This window comes from Gymnogyps californianus, chromosome Z (assembly GCF_018139145.2).
Source record: "Gymnogyps californianus isolate 813 chromosome Z, ASM1813914v2, whole genome shotgun sequence".
In the NCBI taxonomy this organism is placed as follows: Eukaryota; Metazoa; Chordata; class Aves; order Accipitriformes; family Cathartidae; genus Gymnogyps; species Gymnogyps californianus.
In genome coordinates this window covers 39,601,425-39,620,350 of record NC_059500.1, presented here as the reverse complement: position 1 = coordinate 39,620,350, position 18,926 = coordinate 39,601,425, and the positions used below count along the sequence as shown (strand labels likewise).

The 18,926-nt window shown below is 41.9% G+C and overlaps 1 protein-coding gene across 1 annotated transcript in view; it reads left to right on the top strand.

Annotated features, from left to right (window-relative positions):
• AOPEP (aminopeptidase O (putative)) overlaps nucleotides 1-18,926 on the top strand; it is a 190,053-nt gene that overhangs the window by 169,450 nt on the left and 1,677 nt on the right. The window contains exons 14-15 of the mRNA XM_050913244.1: nucleotides 13,904-13,990; nucleotides 16,680-16,824. Of these exons, the coding sequence (XP_050769201.1) occupies nucleotides 13,904-13,990; nucleotides 16,680-16,820 (228 nt within the window). The 3' untranslated portion in view covers nucleotides 16,821-16,824. The remainder of the gene's footprint in view (nucleotides 1-13,903; nucleotides 13,991-16,679; nucleotides 16,825-18,926) is intronic.

The window sequence follows — 18,926 nt, the reverse complement described above, 5'->3', positions numbered from 1 at the left end:
CCCTTTTTTATAAAGTATCTTGCCTGCACAACATATGGAAAGTTGCTTTGTTAGTTTTCCTTGTCTCAGCAAGTTGGCTGAAATGCTCTTCACTTACATAATGCTTTCCCTGTATTCAGGATCATAATGTGGTCTATTTTGGGGAGAGACGAGAGACTATAACTGTTTCTGCAGAAAATGTGAGTAAAATGAGTTAAGATCATAATATCGTCAGTCATGTGGGTGGCATAAAGCCATTCTCACACAACTACTTCATTGTGCATGAGATCTGCCTATGAGACCAAGGCTATAAAGTGGTGGCATCTTATTTCACTGACAGAAATCCAGTCATGCTAATACAAACCGTATAAGGTGCTTCGCGTCCTAAAAGTGGTGAGAATTGTGTTTAGGACAAAATATCTTTTGATTCATTGATCTTTCCTAGCCCGTGAAAAGCTGGCAGACATGGAAGTACAAATGAATTACAATGCAATGTCTGTCTTGCCGCTTCCCGTCTGATGGCGACTGCATTGAGCTGAGCACATTTTCGCATTGCGTTATTCAGCTGTCCTGCTGGTTGTGGCTGAGCATTGTTGGAAGGCACCCTTATGGAACAGAGCTCTGTAGAGTACACTGTAAAACTAGGTGGGAAAAGGGAACTGCTCAGGAAAGGTCAGTCCATGCTCGCAGGCAGACAAGGCGCTCGGTGAGCTTTCCTTTCAGCACAGCCACTGGGCTAGTCCTCCCTTGGGGCAAGAGCTCAGGAGCAGCCTCCAGCTTTTGAATGAAATTAGCAGTGTGTTGCAAATACCTCCACAGGCTTCCCAGTCCTTCTGGACTGGACCATGGAGCAACAGATAGGCACGTTTCAGATAGTGGGATTGCAACCAAACAGGGACATACACGATCCTTTTCCTTAACCTATGTCATTGTTGGTATGAACCACCAATTCAACAGATGAAAAAGGTAACAGGATGAGCTGATGACCTACTACAGGACATTACTTTCTTCAGAAGATAAGGGAATACAATAATTTTTTTTTTCTGCAAAAGTGGAAATAGTTTCTGTACTCACTCCATATTTAAACATACAGCTTATTATCCATATTTAAACATACAGCTTATTATTCAATTTCAACTCAAGTCAGGAGGAGATGCCTTCTTTTGTATATGAGAGTATGTTTTGCAGGACTTACAAAGCTGCTGTGAAAATTTGTCATGGATGCAAAATAAATTTCGCCTGCCTTTTCCTTTCTTAATGTTATATCCAGAGTATTATTGTGGCATTAGAGATAGGTAAGATTACATTGAAGAATTTTTTGTTTGCAGTTGAATTGCAATTAGCAATTCAGTATTTAGGAATTAGAAAAAGCTCTGTAGAGCAGTCAGCCTGTGTCCTGGTTTTGGCTGGGATAGGGTTAATTTTCTTCCTAGTAGCTAGTATAGTGTTATGTTTTGGATTTAGTATGAGAATAATGTTGATAACACACTGATGTTTTTAGTTGTAGCTACGTAGTGTTTATACCAAGTCAAGGATTTTTCAGCTTCTCATGCCCAGCCAGCAAGAAGGCTGGAGGGGCACAAGAAGTTGGGAGGGGACACAGCCAGGACAGCTGACCCAAACTGGCCAAAGGAATATTCCATACCATATGACGTCATGCCCAGTATATAAACTGGGGGAAGTTGGCCAGGAGGGGTGGATCGCTGCTCAGGAACTAACTGGGCATAGGTCAGCGAGAGTGGTGAGCAATTGCATTGTGCATCACTTGTTTTGTGTATTCTAATTCTTTTATTATTATTGTTGTCATATTATTATTATAATTATTTTCTTCCTTTCTGTCCTATTAAACTGTCTTTATCTCAACCCACGAGTTCTACTTTTTTTCGATTCTCTCCCCCTCCCACTGGGTGGGGGGAGTGAGCTGGTTGGGCTGCGTGGTGCTTAGTTGCCGGCTGGGGTTAAACCATGGCAGCCTGCATGCCAGATTTGTTTCTGGAATAAATCAGATTTGCGGTTTGTATACCCAACCGTTACTGAGGCGGTATGTTCATTAAATGGAAAAGAGAGAAGAAATGCAAGTTTTTGCAAAGTGAAATCTATGTACTATTATCAGTCTGATGCTTTTCACACTCATACTCACAGAAATATAAGGTTTTTTCCCCGCTCTTCTCCTGATACTTCCCCTGGAAAATACTAGCAAAGAATATCTCTCTGTCATAGAAAAATCTTTCCCATTTTCACTAGTAAAGGGGCTAATTTCAGAGTACAGTAGACTATCCCCATCTCCTACACAGGAAATGCATTGACTTGTCAAAAGGTCCTATGTGATCTTAATATGTTTTGAGTCTTCACCCTGTTTCATGTTCTTACTTGTGTTGCATCTAAATGCAGTTTGCAGGCTCTTTGGCACAGATGGTATTGGTATTACTATTGGTAAAGGTAGTTTTTCACAAGCGTGCATTCACAGGAGTTGGATTTTTTTCCGAATGAAAGGAGCTTTGAAAAGAGTAGCTTCTAGGAATATGGCACTTGCTTCCCAAAGATGAGGCCCAAAATTCAGTGTGAGGCTAAGAAAATTGGAACAGGATGAGGGAAAAATGCTTCCAGTAACAGCAGTGGGAGTCATCCCCTGGGACTGACTCTGGCTCATGTGCCTGTCGTAACTGAGTGGATGTGTTGGGATGAATTTGTAAGACTGACTGAAGGATAATCTCAAGTAGCTATAATTCGGGTTTGTTTTGTTGCTACATGCAAAGTATGGGGGCTTTTCCAGCCACCTGAGAAGAACAGAAAATCCCTCCCATCAGCATTAGCTCTCCGAAGGGCATGATCAGAGCACGAGATTTATGGAGCACTGGAAATAGCTTTGCACCAGTCAGCACTCCCGATCCCACACCCCTCCAGGAGCCAACAGCAACATGTTTGTTCCAAGTGATCTCACTCGCTGCTGGATGGCATTGACAGGAGTTTCCAAGCCCCTGAGTGGTGCCATTACCGGCACTGTTCGCTTATCGGCCCTTATTTTTCTAACTGGTTTTAGGACTTAATTTCCTTCTTATCTGGCTGCCCAACAACTTAGCAAGACTTGGAAAGTGGGGGAGCTGATGGTAAGAGGGAACGAAATATGGGATTGGGTTGGTTTGGGGGTTTTTTACTGTTTATCCAAAGAATCCATGGAGGAAGGGATTGGATATAGTTCCTGCTTTTCTGTGCCCTATTGTCCGGAAAGGAGAATGAAGTGGTGGGTCCTCTGGGCTTCTGAAATCAATCCCAAAGGTGTTCTGAATTGGGTGCAACGGCTTTATATGAAATTTTATACAGTATTTCCGTGTAGGGCAATACAAACCTAGCACTGTAATAAAAATCACCTGGCCTTGTCATGAAATTTAAAAGGTTACTCTGTTTGCATGTATATGATAGCACTGACATAGCAGCCGGGATGTCAAGGAGAATGTAGTTTTAAAAATACAAACAAAAGCTCCCAGCTGTCAGCAGTAGGTTTTTTTGTTTCATTATGAAGCTGTAGGCGTTTTTGTGCTTGTGTGCTGCATGCTCTTTGTTTGTTTTTGGTTTTGTTCTTTTAAATTCTGAAAAAAAAAATCTGAAGATACTTTTTATTTAAAATAAACTGATTTTGAGGCTACATTCAAACAGCTCATCTAGTACTTCTCATTCCTGTATAAAGGCTGACTGCAGATGCAGGTTATGCCTGGATAGGACCACAGAGTTGGAAAAAATCTGCTGTGCCATAAGCCTGTGAGGTCTAAACAGAAACAGGACAATTCAAAACTGCTCGCCGTAGCTGATTCTGACGTCATTACCTTAGCCGCACCGATCTGCTCCCACTGCTGAGTCACTGACTTAATAATGTGTGGGCAAAAGTCTGCTGCCCTCCTTTCGACTCCATGCCATTTAAATACCTTTGGGGTTGCAGTGTCCTGGAGAGGAATTTTGTTGTGTTCCACATGGGGTAAGCACCATCCTAAACAGCAACAGTCACTGTGTTCTTGGGGGCAGGGAATAAAAGAGGAGAAGATGACTCAAAAATCTGAAACATGGAGTAAAATCTAGATGTTCTCATTTCGGGAATGAGCATGTTTCTTCTGAGTTTATAAAATCAGGATATATTTTGCTTAAGAATTTTTGCTGGGGGTTGGGGAAAGGTGTGCGTGTGACAGCGATGTGAAAGGTCTTTGTCTTTAGAGTCAAAATCTTGTGTTTAATTGTTTTGAAAGTTGGAAGCAAAGTTTTAAACTATGCAAAATTGGAAGGATGTGAGCACAGGCTGGGTAGGCTGGCTGTGCCCTAAGCTGTGTAAAAGCCAGGCAGCCACATTGTTCATTGCCTGGAATTTGAGTCGCATTTTCATATAGAGCTCCGGATTCTGTCTATGACAGTAATCTTGCCTGGAAATCACAAATGTTTGGACCACAGTCACTGTGGGAGACCAAAGATAAAAGGAAGATGCTTTTTTTGCCTCTAGTTACAAGATGGAGGAGATAGGAGTAGAGGGATGGAGAGAGGGGCATAAGCAAAGAGGATAGCTTACTGTTGCCTTGATACTTGCAGCAGCCTTTCCTTTTGCTGAACAGGAGTTATAATTTAATAATAATTGGTAACAGACGGTTGGTGTGCTTGATCTCAGACTCTTCAGAGTTGGATTTCTGCTTCAGATGTATGGGTGTTTATGTGCTTTTTGCCACTACAACGTTTGGTTTTATAAGCCCAGCACGCTTTTATGTGCATGTATAAATAACTTGTGTTGCAGTACATATACAAACACTGTATGGGTAAAACTGCTAGGCAGACTCGGTCCGGAGACAGCCAGGAGAGACAGTGGTGATGGGAAGTATTTGAATTACTCACGATGTTGATATAATAAAAAAATTGCGGTGATACCAGAGATATTCTAGCCATTATTGTAGATAGGCGTTTCAGGAGGGTGTCAGAGGGAATGTGGATGGGGTTGTATATGAGATGGAGAGACAGTTGTGGTGATGCTTTTTGGATGAGTTTGGGATGTATACATATGCCCAAGCCAGTCTTATCTTGCTGAAGGTATGGGGCTTGTCCCTGCAGTACTTCTTGGTGGAGGCTGCAGTGTGATGTTGGTTGTACCTGAGGCTGGGACCTGGTCTTCCTTCCCCTCCCTCTGAGGTACAGGCCCCCCAGTGCCCTGTCCTTACTCGCCCACAGCCTGTGCCTTCACACGTGCAGCCGTCCTCACCACAGCAGCCGGCTGGGAGAAGGGACAAGTGGGGATGGAGGGAGGGCGGACGGGAGCACAGCCCCGGGAGCACCCCGCCAGCCCTCCAGCGGGGATGGGGAAGGGCCGGGTGCGGGTGCAGGCGCAGGGCTAGCGCCGCAGGCAGCGGGGCTGGGACCCACCCTGTTCTGGTGCAGAGTCCCGCTGGGATGCCAGCACGTCTCCCAGTGCCGGGGGTGCAGGGAGGTTTGTGGGGCGGCGCAAGCCTTTCTTCTGCTGCCGGCCAGAAGGCAGCCCTGGTCCTGAGAGCCAGCAGCACCGCAGCAAAGTGAAGCTCAGCACACATCTCCAGTGAAATTGTTAAAAAGGCAGCCGATGACATCTTTTCTGCCATCTCCATCTTGCTGCAAGCTGTGAACGGCACTAACGCTCTGGCGTGCTGAACAGGCAATACTGAAAAGGCAGAGGAAAGGGGAAGCATTTGGTTCCAGTAGAAGTAGTGTATTTATGTTTTTAATTAAGGCTTATTTTTAAAAACCTTTGTTTTTCAAATAAAGTGAGTTCACATGCTGTGTTAAACATTTCCTTACCTCACATGCACTATGATATAGGAGCCGCTCCCCCAGCATGGAGATGGCGGCAGCACAAATGGGAACACGGTGAGAAAAGCCTTCGGGCACAGTGGGGACGCACTCTCCCAGCAGATGTTGTTGAAGCTGTCACACTGCCTTGGTGCTGGTGGCCCTCTTCTCATCTAACCATGCTGTAGGTCACTGTCCTATCATCGCTTTGTTGGTTCACTGTCAAAGAAGAATGAAAACTGAAGGCCAGATCCTGTTGTGTGTCCGTCTCCTGTTAGATGGGGCGAGGAGGGGCAGGCTGAGGAGCATTGAGATTACAGAATTAGGCATCCTAACCGAGTCACTTATTCACAGTGACAGCTTTGACACCAGAAGAAAGTCACCGCCTGTGCCACCTTTGAAGAAGGATTAGACATGGCTTCTTAGTCTCTTGCTTTTTCTGCCTTCTTTTGGAAAATTTTTTTCTGCCAACGTGGATGTCATTGATCACAGATGGGGCCCACATAGGGAGAAAAGTGTCTGGTCTCTAATTGGGAGCTCTCTGTTTGTGAATCTGAGGTGCGGAAAAAAGGGCATTTGTCTTTTCTGAACAAGTCCTCAGCAAGTGCTTCATTGCCAGGAGTGAATCTTGTCCTGAAATGCTGCCCTTTGCTTGCTATGCCTTTCTGATCACAGAGAGCAGCAGGGATGCCCTCTGCTCTGCTTGGACTTTCCTAAGCAGCATGTTTGGTGATTCCTGGGCTTCTGTATGCTTATGTAGGAAAGAGCCGCCGTGCTGGCTGTGGAGAAGCACGTGTTTTATTTGGAGGTGGAAGTGGAGTCGTGTTTACAGTCTGTGGGAGCTGGAGAAGAGGGATCTGATCAGGTTGCTCTTAAGCAAGGCTGTGATACTACAGAAACTTTTTAACAGTAAGGTTCAATTGCGTTACGTAGAACTGAGTGAATGCTAAAACAGGAGCATGTGGTTGGAGGGGAGGGAAAAGGATGGGAAGGAAATACATGCTCATAGATCCCATTTATAAAGGTGAGAAGGTTCAAGCCTGCACCTATTGCTGCTTGAGGCTTGCACAGCTACGGGAGCATGCTGCCTGACCTGCTGACACACTTGCGCAGTTACAGATTCAAATGCTGCCAGTTGTCCCACAGTCTGCCGTTGACCAAACAACAGAATTTGTTTTTTAAAAGCTTGATTGTACAACAACTCTCTTTTCTGTTACTGAATGGAGACAGTTGCTGCATGAGCTCTACCCACAGCACTCCATCAGTGCTGTTGAGTGGAGGAAGGAGAGATAGGACTTGCAAGTCCTTCTCCTCTGTTGCCAGCACACCTCATAGTGTGCAATTGCTTGATCTGTGCAGAAATACAAATCAGGAGGAGTAAAATGAATTAAGTAGAATATTGCTACCAATATTACCAAAATCTAAAGTCTGGTATTCTACTAAAATTAGATTTTAAGTTGCTTTTTAATGACCAGTTCATACTCCAGATTTTAAAGTATTTAGACCTCTGCATAGTTCTCCTCAAAGTGACAATTAGCTCCTGACAAAAATTATTTTGATTAGCTAGCCCATTATTACCTTAGAGTTTCTTGAATGACCATGCTACATTTTGCTGTGTTGTCAGTGGGCTAAGATACTCACACTGTGGGATGCACAGAGGGAAAGGAGGTTGTCCGAGGTAGCAGGAATTGGCATGGGGCTGCCTGTATGATCAGTGATGTCCAACGCAGAACATGATGGGGCTCAGTGAACTCAATCAGCCTCAGGCCAGCCACCCCTATCCCCACTGAACAGCAATTCCTCCCAGTACTCAAAATGCAGCATGAGTAAGGCTACCAAAAGCCATTTTTTAAATTGAAGTGTTATCATCATTTTGACCGTAGCTCTGGAAAATTAAGTGTTTAATACTGAGAAAGAGCGTTGCACTGTAAGAAACAGCATTAATTGAACCTTGACACTATGAGGGTCTCAGGAAGAAAGGTTGCCATCAAAGACGCATGCTGCTGTGACGCTGTATGGCCCATGGTTTCTTTGGCCCTGCAGTGTTGTCAGAGCGAGCGCTACGAGACCTGAGAGATAACTTAGGCTATGAAAAATCTAGGAGTTTTTGGTCCAAAATACAAGCTCCTTTAAGCTGTTAGACAGCTTCTTTGCTCAGTCTCCTGACAAGCCCTTGGCATACACGATATTCACAATTACAGAATCCTTCTCAGAATAATGAATCCATTCTGCTTGCATCCAGTAGGTTTTTGGCTATTGACTACATTTTTTCAGATTGCTAAACTGATACTCTGTCAGCACAGTTGTAACACACATGGCTGTTTCATTGCTCCTTCTGAGCTGCTTCAGCATCCCTGATCATCTTACTTGGGTAAATGTTCATGAAACCAAATTTGCATGCTAAAGCATGCGTATACTGTGGCATAAAAGATGGGAATGCCCATTTGAAATTCAGACTATATAGTATGAAAAGTCACTGATGCAACCTGGCTGGTGTATTAAAGAGTAACTATTTCAGCTAAGATAGAGCGGAAAAAACTAAATCATTAAATGCACTGTAAACATGGCAATTCTTAAACTGTAATTCTTCCATGTTAAGCAGTTGTAAAACCTGTTTTTTAGTCCAAATATTGCCCTGTAACATGTGGCATTGTTCCTTAATTATCTAGGAAAATGATCTAATATTTGAATCCAATTTATGTGTAGATAGGAAGAGACTGGAAATAAATGCTTTCAGATGGAACAGAACAGCATTCTGGTGCTCTGGAGATACCAGGTTCCTTCTTGTTAATTAAAACTAATCTGTAGTAGCATAGCTTGGTTATTTGAAAAAGTTTCTTTGTATTTTTTCTTCTACAAATTAGACTAGAGTCTGGCCTCTGAAACTCTTTAATTAATATTTAAGATTCAAGTTGTTCAAATAATTTTTTTCAATTAAAGGTCTGAACCTTTGTTTTATAAAGATCACATATGCCTCCTACCTTTAATAAAGGTTCCATTTTGTTGGACAATAGCTCTCACTGTATTTCAAATTACCCATTTTCTAAGATCTCTAAGTATGTTGCTTTTATTCAGTGATTTAGATTTGTTGTCTTATGGCGCCTTTTAAATTGGATCCAGCTAATAGCAAAATGTACTAATTTTCCCTGAAGCTAGTCTCCCATTCTGCAGACCAAAGGCTTAATAAACTCTAGCTTTTTCCTCCATTTCATAAAGGCATGGTTTAAATTACTTGCTTTCTAAATCTTATTTGTAGACCTCAGAAGTAAAATACTTATTTTTTGCTTGCATACATATGATTGAGAACATTAGCAAGCTAGATCATTACAATATAACATACAAAGCTTTCTGTGAGGATGTTTGTTTTAGGCTTGTCTGATCGTTTGTGTGGGGCAGGGGAGAATAATATGGGTTAGGCAAAGTAGTTTATCACCTGGGTCAGAAAAAAAAAAATTATCGCTTTGATTTAAGACATGTTCAAAATAGTTTAAAAATATTGTTTCTCAGGTATGTCACTGGGAGCTTTTCTTTTGAAAGTCAAGCCATGTATTTGATACCTTAGATGGGTTTAGTCAGTCAGCTTCAAGCACCATTTCCCAAAAGGTCTTGGCCTAGGTTGCTAAAACAAAGGGACTGTCTTAGAGCTGGATTATTAGTGTATTTTATATATGTCTTTATTTCAGTTAAATAATCTCACACAACAGCTTGCATTCTCTGAAAACAGACTAAGACAACATAATTTTGTTTTCTCAACATCTGCCATTGCACTGTCAAAATACAGGTAATGTTTGAGTTGCAAATAATATTGTGCAATACTGTGTATTTTTCTTAAAATGAAATTAAAAGATAATATGAGACCACTGGAATTATTTGTATAAGCTGCTGCTCCTAAATTTGGGACACTGCTATCTGACAGTAGCATCCCTTCAGGACATTTCATCTGGGTGCTAGCCAATACTTAGATCTTGATGTGGTCAATATTTATAAAAATGTAAGAGCTGGTTTCCAAATGCCATACCTGAGACAGTGAGTGTCTCAGTGTCATCCTGCCACTGAACTGTGCCTCAGAAATACACTACTAATATGGGTAGTGTCTTGCAAAACTCACAGTAACAATCTTCGTTTAGCTTAAAAAGCTGGTAGTGGAGACATCCGCACCAGCTGCAAAAGCAGGGCGGGAGGAAAGAACAATTTCCAGGTGATGAGGATCCATCCACGAGGAACCTGAGGTCCCAGCAGACCTCCATCACCCCCCCAGCCATGTCGCCACATCCTTGGGAGTACCAGCCGTCAGTCACAGGCTTGGAAGGACAGCTCTCAGCCTGGTATCGGAGGCTGAGAAAATAAATTGCGTTTCCAACTTTGGCACGTGGGGGTCCCTGCAGCTGCCAAACCAGTAAGAGCGCGGGTGGGTGAGTGGGTGGTTACAGGTGTTGCTTCAGATCCAGACAAAGTCGTATGTGCTTTCTGCCAGCAGTAACAGGAAGGATTGCTGTAAATTACTTTTCAGGTTTAGTTTATATTGTTTATGGTGTAACCAGCCAAAACGACATATGGTGTGCATCTCTGAACTGTTGCAGAAGAGCACAGAGAAACATGCAGAGAGAAAATTGGGCGAAGACTAATGAATTCTTATTTTTGCCACTGAGTATTTGCTGCTGGGAGGAACAGAAAAGCCAAAAAGCATACACAGGATGCGGTATGGTTAGCTCAGTCCTACCACAAGCTACTTAGTTTTCAAAATTTCCTTTCGAGACTGGTTTGTTAAAAGTGCCTCCTCACGTGACTCATTCATTAGCCTGTGAAGCTGTGGGGCCCGTTTTACTTTTCGTGCTCTAAGCATTGGATGAGACGTTGGGAAGTGAATTCTTTTTTTTCCATCCTTCTCTTACGTGAATAAAATTCCCATGTTTGTGGTATCGGCCTAGGGCATGGATTATACTGGAAAAATTACTTTATAGTGCGTCTATCTGAGAAATGGCTGCGTTTGCTTTAGCTGCAGTTTGTGTTATGTGGCTGTCTACATGCTGTGCTGCATGGGGGGTGTGGGGGACAGGAGAATAACCAATATATATGTTCAGTCCGAGTGGTAGTGAAGATTTCAGTGCCAGCGTTGTGCAGGTCACCCCCTGCCCCTCTTGCGCTCGGAGCCAGCCTTGGTTTCTGTGCTCTGCTTACTGGGGTCCGGTACAAGACACGGGAGAGCTGGCGGGGCCGGCGGCCCTGCTGGTTTCACAGGCGCTCCAGCAGCCATTGGTTCTCCTGCAGTTTGCTCTGCCGCGAGAGCATTTGGGGCTGTTGGGAAACAGGAGGCAAATGTGTCATCTGCAGATTACATGCTGCTCCTGCCCCAACTGGCAAAGCGCCAGCATTTCAGATCTGGAAATACGCCAGGATTTGTACTCACCCTGGGAAAGAAAGGGAAAAAAGCAAAAGAGAGAAAGGAAAGTGTGTGCTGTCCCAGATCTCACTCAACAAATAAATATTTTTCTTTTAAACTGTTTGAAAGGAGGTTGATTGCCGAGAACAGGAACCCCATGGAGGAAGGACCAATTAAGGGAACAGGCACAGCTTAATTGTTCCGTGTTTTCCAAAGCCATTGGGATTCAGATGATCAGGCCATGATGAAAATGTAAGGCAGACATACATGACATTAGTATGTGAGGAAGTAGGACCACATGAACACCTTCAGAGGGAGAGCTTCAGTTCTGCTCTCCATGCAGCTATTATGGTCGCACCAGGAAAGGTGTGTTGGGGACGAGCTGGCTTGTGCGCTGCGTGAGCCAGGTCCCTGCTTCTTATCAAAAGTACCCCAGAAATTTAGGCCCTAAAGTGTTGTGAACTCCTCCTTTAGGATCAATAAATATTTTAATAACTGCAGGGGAAAATACAGCTTCACCAGGAGGTATGAAGAGAGCCCCATCCCAGAATACTTTATAATCTGCTGTTGAAATATTCTCACTGAAGGCACAGTTTGAGATCTTGAGCAGACACAGAAACTGGACTTGATTGCTTACCTCCTGGGTAAGTGCTGTAACTGCTGGACCATGAGACCTAGAAAAGCAGTGATCACAGGAGAGGACCACAGTCCCTTTCTCCTCCTTATGTTCCTCATACATGCTATGAAAATAAATAAGGAATTAATTTTTTTTTTTAAATATGTGATGGAAGGTGCAGAATAAAGTGTATCAGATGAAGATACACAACCTTTTAAATGTGATTATATTCTGTTTGGTTAAGTCACCCTACAAATAAGAGAAGTGTATGCTTAATTTCTGAGCCTTGAAGGTTTGGTCCAGGCAAAAGGAAGGTTTGGAGCTGCTCGGTGCTATGAGAAACACCCTGTAACGAAGCTGGATTGCCTGGGAGGATTTGCTGGTAAAATGTTTAGTGTCTCCAGGGAGAAGCAGCAGCTGGGTAGGGCTTTGAAGGTCTACATTATGGATATGGACATCTACAGCAAAGTGAGTTGAATCTTGGAAATCTATTTACTTTTGTAGATTTAGCTCTGGTTCCACTTGCAGGAATCTTAACAGCTGTTATTTTGACAGCAAAAAGCTTTAAGAGACAGCTTTCATTGCCTACCGTGCCTTGCACTGTAACTGTTCAGTATCTTACATGCTGCGAGTGCAAACTCCGCTCAGCCACAAAACCCCTCAAGATTTTATTTCATTCATAAGCTGTGTTCAAACTATTTCGTATAAGAGGTCAGCTGGAAAGAGATACCAGGTACCCAGAAAGGACTCTTCCAGGACCTGTGAGCATTTATCACTTGTTAATTATGCTAATAGGATTAACATCTAATTACCTGAGTCTGTGAAATTTTTGCTGAGAGGTAAAGTTGGCAAGGACTAGGATGACAAGGAAAGTATTTCCAAATACCTTATTTCCAAAAGCAACAATATACTTAAGTGTGACTTTTTTTCCCTCCCTTTCTGGCTTCCATTCTTGATGTTATCAGTAAATCTATCATTGAGAAAAAGGTTCACGTTCAGTTACTTGATATGAGCACAATTTGGACTCAGTTTTGAAAAATATTAGAACTGCTAACATTTTACGCTTACCATGAAAGACGATTGTTATTAGGTGCCCTGTCTTTTGAAAGATGGTAAGAACAAAGGCTGAAGCAGAAGGATTGGGAGGGCGGGAGGGTTTTACTGCAACTTAACTGTTTTCCTTTAGGATCAGTGGTGAGCCACTGACGGAATATAAAATGTTAGGCTCATCACTGCCTACAACTGAGGAAGCCTTGCTGGAGAGTAAGATGACACTTATGCCACAAGAGTGGCTAAGAAAAAAGTCAGAAATTTAAAGGCAACAACAAAAAAACCCACGTGTAATTCATGTTCCCACTACTTAAATAAAAATGTTTTTCAATCATGATTTGCTTGAAAATTTCCATGCTTTTCATTACAGTCTGTTAATAACTGGTTTTGTCAATGTGCGTTTGGTAGAACAGCCTGACTTTTTAAGTGTAGATGGATTTTAAATGCTTTGCAAGGTGCTTAAAATGTATTACTGGCAAAGATATGGTGGCAAAACTGTGTTTCACTTAACTGAAAGCTCCCTGTTCATGGTTTTATATCTAACTCTTATCCTTTTGGCATGGATTTAATATTGGTACAGAATTATATTTAAGTCTTTTTATCACTTGGATTATACACTTACGTAGGGGAAATTATCAATTATATCTTGTGGCTCTTCCAGATGTTTGCAGTGCTAATCTCCTCCCCCTCCCCCTTTCTAACAGTATAAAAGAAATAACCTCTAGCCTAGCTTAAAGGAGAAAAAAAAGTCAAGACTGGAAACAGTGGAGGTGAAGATGCTGCAGATCTGTGCCTGGATCTGGGTTAGTTTACTAGCGTGGAACCAGGAGTTTGTCTTTGGGCATTCTGGGTTTCCGAAGCCCAGGCTCACGCGTGCAGAGTGCTGCACATCTGCCCAGCTTACTGACTGGTGTCGAGAGGCATCTGCCTGGCTGCTGGGGGAAAAAAACCCAACCCACCAAAAAAACCCAAACCCAACAAGAACAACAAAACCAAACTGGCTAGAGATGTATTGTTTATCAACACTCATACAGATACAATACAGTTGCCTTTTCTTTCTTGGTTTCCTAATTTTTTTTTTCTTCCCAAAGGTTCGTCATCGGTGGTGTGAGCTTGTTGTTAAACACAAGTATGTGCCTGGGTACGGAGATGTTGAGAAATTTCTCAGAGAGGATCAGGTCAGTTACATTTAATTAGCATTTTCAAAATAATCAACTTTTTTACACCCTTAGTGTGAAACTAAAAAATTATTTTAATATATTTTCTCCTGCAGTTTGTCAAAAACTTCAATGTGTATTCAGTTTTTGCTTCTTTTGCCCCTTAAACATTGTAGCTTAAGGAAGCCGCCTAGGGGTATTCAACCCCACCTAAGCATGCTAATCTTCTGGTAAGTGGTGAAGTAGGATATATTCCCTCCTCTCCTTCCGTTTTATGCCAGACAGAGGTAGCAATGATGCTAGGAAAATACTTCTCAGCATTGATTCCTTTTGCAAGATGACAAAGGCAAGTCTGGCTGTGAATGTTAATGCATGTAGATATGAGCTAGGTGCAAAGCAGTCAGTGCTGTGGTGATTTCAGTTTTCAAGATGACATCCAGAAGAAGCATAGCACAACAATATACATGCAGAGAAAGCAGGCCTCTCCACGGTTAGGGAAATGCTACCAGAAGATTTTGAAGGTCTTAAAAGGCTGGCCATACATGATGTCTTTACTATGAGTTTTTATTTAGGCCATTATGAACTTACAATTCTGTGTACCTCTGCCTTGTTCTTTCTTTTTCACATTTATTTATTTTTATTCACTATGAACTCTATAAAATCAAGGCATTCACTGCCTAGGATGACGTATATATTTAAAGCGTATGTAAAAAATAGAAAATGTTGCAAGATATGTCAAAGTCTAGGCAAGATCTTAGTGTTTTTACCTTTTATGTTGACAATGAACAAAGCCATTTACAGCCAATGAGGTTTTTGTGCTTTCAGGCAAATATATTTTGTTACGACAGCACAGTAAAATTATTGCCGTCTCTTGTGCTCTTTCTTCCAACTCTGAAGTATACCTCCTATTTATATCTCAGGCACCAAACAGGCCCCAGACTTCCTGGCAAGCTCTTTATTTAAAAAAAAAAATAAATCATAAAACAAAATTATTTATGAAAATAAGGAGTTATATTAATTGTGTCTTTTAATCCTATGAAAGGGTGGAGAGCACCACCAGCAGAAGCCTGGGGGGGCGGGAAATCCTTGAGTTCATAAACCCAAACATACTGAATGGCATTATTTTTGGAACAGATATTATGCCAAATAAAGACTAACATTTTCTGCAGTGCAGGGAAATAATTTTTGCAACTTATTTTTTATGTAATCTTCAATATCTTTCATTTTATTGACTCCAGCAGTGCATACAGTTTATGGCACAACCAGCTTCTGGAGTGATTACAGCTCAAATCAGAGCAGTTGCATGTCCTTACTGATCATGAAAGACTTGGCTTTTTTTAAAGTCTGGGAAAAATGCAAATGTGACTATTTAAATCCTTTTCAGGTCTACAAAAACCCACTGTGTTTACTGCATGTTGATGTTTAGGCTTGGGGAAAAATTATTAACACTGGGTAGAGAAGGTAATTCCTATTTGTAACAAAATTCCAACATTTTGAAGTTCTCTATGAAAGCGACTGGAGTCCAGCTCCAAGGCCATGTGCATGCCTGGTGTGGCTGCGAGACCCGAGTGCAGCTGCAAACCCTGGAAATCCGAGTTCTTGGGTCTCTGGATGGCAGAGCACGCTTAGGGGATTGGCGAGGAGTCTGGCAGGTTTCTGCCACTCTGGGACTTTTTCTGTTAATTTCAGTCTTTGTTAAACTTTAAATTTCCCTTCTTGTTGAAGCTAATCTTTTTTTAAGGCTTACCAGCCAATGCTAGAAATTGTGAGGAATAGTATTTAAAATTGTGTTTTTTAAATGCTATCCAAATTTTTCCTCTCCTGCAACTGTCCAAACATTAAGTACAACTGTAAAAGTCAGTGTGCTAAGCTGCTAATATTTTGTCACGTGTATAATCCTATTTGGTAAATGCAGCTTAACACTTACTGAATTCCTGTAATTAGGTGAAAAAATTGTATCATCAGAAAAAAATGGCAATCCCCAATGTGTTTCCTCTTAAGTTAGCCAGTGCTTTGCTACCTGCCATCGAAGGGGCCCGGATCTCACCCCCAGGCGCCCTGTTACCTTTCTTGATAGCTGCTATGTCCAGAATGAGTAGTTAGGAAAGCGTGCCTTCTTACCAAACCAGAATTTGTCCATATTCAGCCGTATCTCAGATGTAAAGAGAAGAGTCTGAAACACAGACCTGACTGCATTCAGTTGATGTCCAGTTACAGAATTGCCAAATGGGAATTTGAGAGTGGACTGTTTTGGTTGATGTCCTCTTTATTCGTGTGTGTGTGTGGAAACATCCCAATTGGAAAGAAAATGTCTATTCTGTTGAAGGCAGGACAAGCTGTTTTCTTAAGGGGCATTTGGAAATAATTCAGGTAGTGGATAAAAGAAAACAGATTTCAACTTGAAAAGTGGCAAGAAAAATGTAGTGAGAAAGCATTTTCTTGTCACGACATAACATACACCTCTTATATTAATATTCTGTTCTTACACACTCAATACAACATATAGACAACCATCCTTAGGCTAAAGAGATCCAGAGAAAACTACTTTTTTGGGGGGAAGGGTAGGTGTTATAGAGTATATGGTATTTTCTGTGTTTTGGATTGTCTTTTTTGTTTTAATTAAATGAGTACTAGGAGGTCAATGGAATGAAAACCAGCTAACAAGTTGTTACTGGTGATAGGATGCCTGTGTGTTATGTTCCTCTTTCAGGCAATGGGTGTCTATCTCTATGGTGAATTAATGGTGAATGAAGATGCGAAACAGCAAGAACTTGCACATAAATGCTTTGCTGCAGCACGAGAACATATGGATGCGTCCTCAGCCAAAGTGGTGGCAGAGATGTTGTTCTGAAGAGGTGATTTTTCTTTTTGAATTAAACACCCTGATTTTGCCTCATACAGAAAGAATATGCAGAGCTTACTAAACGTAGTAAACTTTGGCATACCATAGAGCTTGTGGCTGCTGAGCTCGAGAAGTAACTCTTGTTAAATATCTTGCCTTTTTTTTTTTTCTTTTTTTAAGCCCAGCTGCTGGAGCAGTGAGTTAGATACGTGTAGGCACTAGCTGGAGAGCATGGAGCATGGCTTTGTTGTAAACTTTATAATGGACTGTACAAGAGGCAACTGTAGGTCCAAATGGCCAGAGAAGGCCAGGCTCCACCTGCAGTTGTTTCCCATTCTGTATTCTTAACTCTGCTTACAGAAATTGCAATTGTGCAAGGAGCATTTCTGTTTAACGAAGCTGCATGTTGACTTGATAGGCAGCACAGTCTTTGAAAGGAATCTAAGCCCACAGTGGAAGTACGAAGCTATGCACTTGGAAGCAAATCTGAATCATGTGAGAACAAGCTGATAATTCAAATGTTTTTGTTTTAAGTGTAGTGAGGCCTTTGAAGACTGATTATGAGGTAAGAAGAGTAGCTTTAACATGAAGAAACTGCTTAATATCATACATAATCTACCTTGTTTCTGAAATTAATGGGGAGGAATCACCAGAAAAAAAGCAGAATTGCAAGAAAGATTCATGAAATAAAAATTGCTGCAGGCTATAAACTGGTAATTTGCAAAGATACTCTCCATTTCTCAGTCTATTTGAGTAGCCGGAGGTAACCTTATAGTGTCTGTACATGCATGTTTAACACATAGCCAATTAGGATTGGTATGAAGGTCTCTTCCAGTACAGCATACCTCAGATTTTTGCTTAATGATATAACTCATCTGACAGACTGATTGCCTTGGTTGTTCACATAACTTTACTGTTGATTTATGGTATCAAAATTCAGGCATCTAATTTAGCAAAATCATCATTTTTTAATTGGTACTGAGCAGAAATCTTAATTTTCTCCTGTTCAAGCCTGTACATGTAGCAGTACTTGATAGCGAGTTCCACTTGAATTTGTGGTGTTTACTTTATTTGTATGAAATACAGCAGATGATAGATACCATGAAAGCAAGTTTGTTTATGAACAGCCATGTTGTTCTTCTGTATAGCCGAGAACTGTGCCTGCCAAGAGAACTTTTTGGGAAAGGTGGATCAGACTGTAGAGTGCCAGGATGTCAGTTATGGGGTAGGAGGGTCACCTTCTAAAACAGGTAGGGCTAAGAGACGTGCTTGTGTGCTCCCAATTATCGAGGACCCACAGGAATTTGAGTTACATTCAACAATTTTTGATCTGGTAGACGCCTTCAAGTGTCTGAAGGCCAGAAACATGGAGATGCAGTTTGTTCTGGTACTACTGTACTAGGAACTGTCTTCTTATAGTTCCTTCAATAATAAAATAAAAATCAAAATTTCTACAAGCTTCTGGTGGTAAGTATCTAGCACAGAAATATTACATGGCATGTACATGGTGTTAGCAGTAGTCTAGAATAGCCCCTTTGACTTTTCAGACAGACTAGAAGTGCATGGTGAGCTATAACATAAAATCTAAAATACTGTTATGAGAACAGCACTCTGTGTGACTGCACAGCTTTCTTTTAATGTTGTGGCTGTTTGGGTTCCTGGCATGATGATTTGTGACTTAAGATTAAAATCACATTGCCAGGGATTACCACACAGCCATGACCGCAGCTGCTAATATGAAACTCACCATAACTATCCGATCCGTGCACAGCGTGGAATTCTCTCCGTCCCTTAAACAAAAAAAAGAGGAAAGCAGCAGACGCATCGTGGAAGAACCTCATCCGATAATTAGCTATACTGAGACGGAGACCTCTCTGGCGAGGTGCAGAGCTTAGCTGATTGGTGAACAGTGATTGTTTCCCTCTTTGTTCACAGTGGCTAAGTTCTGCACCTGAAGAGAAGGGGAGAGGAGACTTTGCTTAATGTCAGCCTGCGCAGGGCAGAGAGCATTTGCTGGCTGAGATACCTTGCTGCTGAACGGGCAGACTTACAATGAATGCGCGTGTGTGAGATGCAGTATATCGAGGATAAGAGGCAGAGGTGACTTGGGGAGGA